Source organism: Austrofundulus limnaeus, unplaced genomic scaffold, assembly GCF_001266775.1.
Source record: "Austrofundulus limnaeus strain Quisiro unplaced genomic scaffold, Austrofundulus_limnaeus-1.0 Scaffold398, whole genome shotgun sequence".
Classification (NCBI taxonomy): domain Eukaryota; kingdom Metazoa; phylum Chordata; class Actinopteri; order Cyprinodontiformes; family Rivulidae; genus Austrofundulus; species Austrofundulus limnaeus.
Genome location: NW_013952800.1, coordinates 23,021 through 31,023, shown reverse-complemented (window position 1 = coordinate 31,023; position 8,003 = coordinate 23,021). Strand labels below are relative to the sequence as shown.

At 38.0% G+C, this 8,003-nt stretch overlaps 1 protein-coding gene across 1 annotated transcript in view; it reads left to right on the top strand.

Annotated features, from left to right (window-relative positions):
- The window catches only part of lin54 (lin-54 DREAM MuvB core complex component), a gene marked incomplete at its 3' end in the record, with an annotated part of 40,314 nt that extends 32,968 nt beyond the window's left edge, over nucleotides 1–7,346 (top strand). Inside the window, 8 exon segments of the mRNA XM_014023953.1 lie at nucleotides 1,770–1,971; nucleotides 2,069–2,142; nucleotides 2,209–2,406; nucleotides 2,505–2,596; nucleotides 5,939–6,010; nucleotides 6,754–6,856; nucleotides 6,927–7,064; nucleotides 7,144–7,346. Of these exon segments, the coding sequence (XP_013879407.1) occupies nucleotides 1,770–1,971; nucleotides 2,069–2,142; nucleotides 2,209–2,406; nucleotides 2,505–2,596; nucleotides 5,939–6,010; nucleotides 6,754–6,856; nucleotides 6,927–7,064; nucleotides 7,144–7,346 (1,082 nt within the window).
- Nucleotides 7,347–8,003: the final 657 nt, after the last annotated feature.

Genomic DNA, 8,003 nt, shown 5'->3' with positions numbered 1-8,003 from the left:
CAAAAAACAAAATAAAAACATTCGATTCATTCTCAAACAACAACTTTTGATATACATTATACAGTTTCATATTTCTTTAACAAACTTATTTTTATCTTTCTCTTAAACAAACACATTGAACTAGCATTCTTATAATCACTTTCATGATTATTCCACAATCTTATTCCCTGAACCGAAGTAGATCAGTCCTTCAAGTTTGTTCGAATTCTGGGTTTCACAAACATCTCAAGTCCTTTAAGATTAAAAGAACTTTCTCTCTTAACAAAGTACTATAACTGGATGTTTAAAGGCAACATTTTTTATGAGCCTTATACATAAGCTGCAAAATATTATGGTCAACCAACTCATAAAATTGTAATAATTTTAATTTAGAAAATATTATATTCGAAGGATGACTGTAATGTTTTCTGGTGATAATTCTTACTGCTCTTTTCTGTAAAATAAAAATAGGATTTGTGATTGTTTTACATGCTTTACCCCAGACTTCAACACAGTATACCAACCAAGTATGGAACAATTATTGTATTATACACTATAAACAGAACTTTACCATTAAATAACTCCCTTACTTTATACAGTACTCCAACAGATTTAGCTATTTTTGTTCTTAAGTAATTCACATGAGCTCTCCATGTCAGCCCTTCATCAATGATAATGCCCAAAAACTTTATCTCACTGACTCTACTAATCTCAACACCATCAACTTTAAATGGAAAATCTGTAGTTTTCTTTTTATTACTGAATATCATGTAATTAGTTTTATCCAAGTTTAGTGACCATTTGTTACATTTGAACTATGTTTGTATTTTTACAAATTCTGTTTGTATGCTTTCCAACATCCATTCAATGTCCATACCCAAACAAAAAATGTAGTGTCATCAGCAAACAGAACACATTTAAACAACCCTGATACATTTACTAAATCATTTATATACAAAATAAACAGCTTTGGTCCAAGTATAGAACCCTGAGGAACTCCACATGTGATATTACTGAGTTCCAATCTTATGTCATTTATTTGAACAAACTGTTTCCTATTTTTCAAATAACTAGTTACCCACTGCAGTGCTGGTCCTCTAATACCATATTTATTCAGCTTTTCAAAAAGAATTGTGGATCGATTGTGTCAAAAGCTTTCTTTAAATCAACAAAAACACTATCACGGTACTGTTTTTGATCAACAGCAGTTATCTGTTCAATCAACTCCATGATGTTGAATTGTTAGCTCTAAAACCATACTGACTGTTACTTAAAATCTTTTGTTTATTTTGTTAACAGTGACAGTTAACAGGCTGACTGTCCAATGAAGCAGGATTAAACGGGTGCTACTTTCAACAAATCTAATGAACCCCACAGCCACACTTTTATCCAATCAGAGCAGAACAGGGTGGGTCTTTTTGATGTCAGTGAGGCTACTCAGGCCATGTGCAACAGAGTCTGCATTTTAAGCACTAGTCAGTCTACAGCTCCTATCCTGAGTGAGCATACCTCTTCTTCCATACTTCGCTCCCAAGCTACCCCAGACTTTGGTATCTAAAATCTAACGTTGTACTTTGTTTAGTTCAGAGTTCAGAGCGTTGTTATCAAACAGATGTATTCAATTTTGCTTGCGTGTCCAAACTCCTTTTCATGAGAGAGCACTGTCATGGGAGGTTGAGGCTTCCTATGAGATTCACTGTTAAAATAATTTCAGTCAGAATTTTTTATTTCCTTTTAACCCATGTGTGAAATATTCACTGTGCCTATGTTTATTCATTCATTCATTGTAGAATATTAAGCCTGTGCAGACTGTACCAGTGGCAGGAGTTGGTGGTTCCCAGTTCAAGACCATCATCCCACTGGCTGCCCAGCCAAACGTGCAACAGATTCAAGTGCCAGGAAGCAGGTTTCACTATGTTCGCCTGGTCACAGCCAGCACAGCTAGCAGCACAGGACAGTCCAGTGTTCCCAACACCAGCTCAGTTCAGACTGGTGAGCTATAAATTTCTGCTTTTTCTCCTAACCAATCCAAACACAGCTGCTGTTTATCTACACCTGGATCATGATTTATGTGCTTAATGTCTTTCAGGTAAACCTGTAGTAGTCGGTACAGGAGCGGTGAGGATGTCTGTCCCGGTCGTCTCAGCACAGACAGTGAAGCAGGTAACTTTTGAACGTTGTAACTGCTGCTAACTCAAAGCTTTGTTAAACTGTTTGTATTATCTGCAGGTGGCACCTAAGCCTCTGACATCAGCAACACAAGTAGTCACCACCACTCAGACACAACAACGCCTGATCATGCCTGCAACGCCGCTCCCACAGATCCAGCCGGGCTTCACCAACCTCCCACCAGGCACAGTCTTGGCACCAGCTCCTGGAGGCAGCAATGTGGGTTATACAGTTGTGCCAGCTCAGTATGTCACACAGGTTAGTTGTACTGTCCAGTTTTACTTTACTGACATATTTTACCTACTCTTTGTATGTGTGTTGAACTGTTTCTGTTGTTTTTACCACCTGTTTTGTAGATCCAGCAGTCACCATTTGTGACTCTTGCCAGTAACTCTAGTTTCCCTCCATCTGGTGCTGTCCAATCTCAGGCCAAACTGCCTCTCAATGGGTAAGAATTAATAAAATAAAATAATAATAATAATAATTCTGAAAGACCAAACAACTCTTTTTACCAGAAATATTAACCTCAGTGAGCCTCCCTACCCCCAGAACCAACCCCTACAAACAAATAGAATTTTAAATTGATAAAATAAAAAGGTATTATCAGAAATTAAAGATTTCTAAAAACACATGCACTTTTACACACATGCTCACATACATACACACACATACACTAAGGATGCAAACAATTAATCGGCTTACTTAATTGTCGAATAATGGTTTATTAGATTAAAATTTCTCCCATTCAGTTAGTTGAAAACATCCATTTAAGCCTTATTTCAGTGCAGTTTGGCCACCATCCAGAAGAGGGCACCACTGCTCTCAGCCTGGCCTTACTGTACCCCGACACTGTTGAGCTTAGTCGCCTTGATGTGGGCAGCATCATAATTAAACAGGCAAATCTTGTTTAGTTTTATTTGCGACACAACAATAATAATGGACTACATCAAACTGGAAGGAAAAGTACTGAAATCTGTACCGGACCATCCAGCAATATGATTCTTAAGGCAAGAGAGCAGGACGACAGAGACTGGTAAGCTAACTGTAGCTAATGTTAGCTTCTTCTTGTAGAGTTTAACTCTGTGTGAAAGAACAAAACAAAAACGTTACAGTCACTAAAAGTAATTAACGTGAAGTTAATCTCATCTGTATGGTGTAACCTGGCCAGTGAACCAATCAAATGGGTACTAACTGACAGTAAATCGTGCCGAGCAGCCCAGCCTGGATAACTAACATAGTTCCAGTACTCATTTTTATCTCACCCTTCTCAAGGATATTTTATTATATTTAGGTTTTTTTTTTTTTTTTTTTTTGAGTAAATCTTTAGCTAAAAATGTTGCCCTATGTTTTAACGGTTAGTTTTACATTTCTCTGTTTGGAGTGGATCAAGTGTTTTACTATTTTTTTCTTTACTTTTTATTCCGACTAGCAACCTTATCGATTCCTGTTTTGTTATATTTTATAAATATGTCCAAGTTTAATAATGTGTGAGAAACCCACAATTTTCTGTTTATTCAGTCAGTGTTTAATATAGCTGGCACAATAAATTTTATAAAATATAATACTGTACTTTTATTTTTAATTTAGCGTGTAAAAAAATTAACCCTTAATCTCAAAGAAAAACCCTTGATTCAAGAGAAATGTCAGGTTTTTAAGAAAATGGCCACTTATCAATTAAACGTTAGTCGATGGATAAGATCAATCAACTTTACATTAATTCAGTAATAAATAACTTGCATCTCTAATATACACACACCTCAACACATTACTTAGTTGCTCAGTTCAGAATGATTTGGCTTCCTGTACTCTTTAACTGTGGACAGAAAGGGGTTCAAGTTTGCATCAAATGACACAGCTTTACCAGTGAAATTGTGTTTTCCTGTTTAAGAAAATAAAGTCCCTTTCATAAGACAGCTCAGTCCGGGGCTCCAGCCCCCTAAAATAGGCCTAGTGACGTCACTGCCTTTTATTGTGGTTGTGTTTTTAACTCATTCTTATTTAGTGTGTCCTGTTTTTATTTGTTTTATCTTGTGAAGCAATTTGGTCAGTGGAAGGCATTGTTGGAAGGTGCTATATAAATAAAGTTTATTATTATTATAATTATTATTATTATTGTTGTTGTTGTTACTTTAGCCAACTTTGACTGAAGAGAAAAAGAAAAGGAGGAGTAGTGTAAGAAAGTGTCCACGCAGCAGCTGAAATCCTAAATGAACAAATCTATCAGAAATGTGAAAAAGAAAAAACATCCTGAAATGAGTTGTCATCCCCACTGGGAACATACCTGTACATTCACAAAGTGCACTTTAACATCATATACACTCACCGGCCACTTTATTAGGTACACCTGTCCAACTGCTCGTTAACACTTCATTTCTAATCAGCCAATCACATGGCGGCAACTCAGTGCATTTAGGCATGTAGACATGGTCAAGACAATCTCCTGCAGTTCAAACCGAGCATCAGTATGGGGAAGAAAGGTGATTTGAGTGCCTTTGAACGTGGCATGGTTGTTGGTGCCAGAAGGGCTGGTCTGAGTATTTCAGAAACTGCTGCTCTACTGGGATTTTCACGCACAACCATCTCTAGGGTTTACAGAGAATGGTCCGAAAAAGAAAAAACATCCAGTGAGCGGCAGTCCTGTGGGCGGAAATGCCTTGTTGATGCCAGAGGTCAGAGGAGAATGGGCAGACTGGTTCGAGCTGATAGAAAGGCAACAGTGACTCAAATAACCACCCGTTACAACCAAGGTAGGCAGAAGAGCATCTCTGAACACACAACATGTCGAACTTTGAGGCAGATGGGCTTCAGCAGCAGAAGACCACACCGGGTGCCACTCCTTTCAGCTAAGAACAGGAAACTGAGGCTACAATTTGCACAAGCTCATCGAAATTGGACAAGAGAAGATTGGAAAAACGTTGCCTGGTCCGATGAGTCTCGATTTGTGCTGTGACATTCGGATGGTAGGGTCAGAATTTGGCGTCAACAACATGAAAGCATGGATCCATCCTGCCTTGTATCAACGGTTCAGGCTGGTGGTGGTGGTGTCATGGTGTGGGGAATCTTTTCTTGGCACTCTTTGGGCCCCTTGGTACCAATTGAGCATCATTGCAACGCCACAGCCTACCTGAGTATTGTTGCTGACCATGTCCATCCCTTTATGACCACAATGTACCCAACATCTGATGGCTACTTTCAGCAGGATAATGCGCCATGTCATAAAGCTGGAATCATCTCAGACTGGTTTCTTGAACATGACAATGAGTTCACTGTACTCAAATGGCCTCCACAGTCACCAGATCTCAATCCAATAGAGCATCTTTGGGATGTGGTGGAACGGGAGATTCRCATCATGGATGTGCAGCCGACAAATCTGCGGCAACTGTGTGATGCCATCATGTCAATATGGACCAAAATCTCTGADGAATGCTTCCAGCACCTTGTTGAATCTATGCSACGAAGAATTGAGGCAGTTCTGAAGGCAAAAGGGGGTCCAACCCATTACTAGCGTGGTGTACCTAATAAAGTGGCTGGTGAGTGTATGTGACCCAGGATGATTATAAACCTGCCAGAAGAAACAAAAAATATTTTAGCAAAAATAAATATCTCTTTAAAAAAGTGTTTTTGTTTACGTTGTTGTATACAAAAACTGTGGATGAACTAACAGCCATAAGAACTGCCAGGCCTTTAAAATTTCATTTCATTGACCCTCTTAATATCAAACCTGTAGTAACTGTTTTTTTACAGTTTATTTCCAGTTAATCCAAATATGTCATGAATTGTTGTTTCCTAGTGTGTCAGCTGCAGAAACAACCTCGAGACCAAGAAAACCCTGTAACTGCACCAAATCACAGTGTCTCAAACTGTAAGTAGAACTCTTAGTATTGCACTTAACTGTATTAATCAATGTGTACTTTTATACTTTCTTTGTAGCTAATGATCAGCAGTGATGTATAAAATACCACAAAGTTATACTTGAGTAAAAGTATCAAGTATCTTACCATGAAATTACTTTAATAAAAGTTAAAATCTTCTCAAAGAATATTAATTGTGTAAAGATCTAAAAGTATCTGACTCTAACTGTACTTAAGTATCAAAAGTGAATTGAGAGACAGAGTCTGTGGGAATAAAGGGAATAAAACTTTTAAAGAGAATCAGCTTGGGTTTCTTTTTTTTGCCACTTCAGTAGAAAACAAAACTGAATGTTAGTTTCTTAATTTCTGCATCATCAGTGGCTTTTTTATTTATTTTTTAATAATGCTATAGTAAGAAAGAAAAAGTAGAAGAGAAATATAAGAACAGTAAAGAGAGAAACGGATAGAAATTATACAACATGTGAAATGATCACCAATAACACACAGGACACCATACCTGACATTTGACCAACTTGGGTTTCTGCTAAATTATTGTTTTCCAATTATTGAACGATTTTCTCACAAAACTGTTTACTTTGTTTTACATCTCTGTTGATCAGTCATTTAAACATGTTTAATGGACAGTTTTCAGATGATCTGATGTAAAGTCTAATTATAGCAATCTTACAAATCTTTCTTTGTTTTATGCATTTGTAAAAGCTGAACGTTCCTAAGTTACTCGTTCCTCTTTCAGATACTGTGACTGCTTTGCAAACGGAGAGTTCTGTAATAACTGTAACTGCAATAACTGCTTCAATAATCTGGTCCATGAAACAGAACGTCTCAAAGCCATCAAGGTGGGTTGTGTGATGGCACTAAGCTGACTGCTTTCTGTCTGACACGATTTAAGCTGAGTGTTTTTTACAGACTTGTTTGGACAGAAACCCAGAAGCCTTCAAACCTAAGATCGGTAAAGGCAAAGAAGGAGAGTCGGACCGTCGGCACAGCAAAGGCTGCAACTGCAAACGTTCAGGCTGCCTGAAGAACTACTGCGAGTGCTACGAGGTTAGCTCACCGTCAGTCAGGCCTCTGACCAATGCTGCGTTTGCTTTCTGTTTTTACCTTTTTTTTATTTTACCTGAAGGCCAAGATCATGTGCTCATCCATTTGTAAGTGCATCGGCTGTAAAAACTTTGAGGAGAGCCCTGAGAGGAAAACACTGATGCACCTGGCTGATGCAGCAGAAGTCAGGGTCCAGCAGCAGACTGCAGCCAAGACCAAACTGTCCTCACAGATCTCAGACCTGCTGATGAGGACAACCCCTGTTCTTTCCAGTGGAGGGGGGAGGTACAGCAAACACTTCACACATTATTAATGAAGCTGAAGTCAGAAACAAACAAAGGGGATTCAAACAGTGCATTTATTGTGATATAAATGTATATACAGTATGTGACCCATCACATCGAAACAAGGATTAAGTCCAAAAGTGGTATATGGAGAAATAGGCAAATATTGTGTTTTGAATAAAATATTAACACAAATTGCATTTTGTCAAAATATAATGAATAAATGTGTTATCAATGTATCATTTGAATGAACTATCTGAAATATAATCTTAAAACAAAATTTTGAAGCACTTTTTTGAGCAGTAGCAACAAAAAAAAACCTGATTTTGAGGAAAAACACCTGATCAAAAATACACCCAGTGTTGCTGTGTGTGTGACTCATTCATCCATGTGTGAGAAATCCTTGAATCACCAGTGGTAGCCATGTGGAGCTGCCTGTTTGCTGGTATAAAGCACCCCATGAAGCTCAGTCTGCCTCTGAGCTCCAGGCTGTCCCACAGAGCCCTCCTGCGCCCAAGCATTGTTGTCAAAACATACTAAAGTGGGAGTGTCCGAAACATTAGGAGGTTCTTAAAGGGATCCCTGATTAGTTGTAACATTAGACTTTATTTGATAAACATATATTTTAACTGTAAAATAAAGACTGTAAAAATACTGT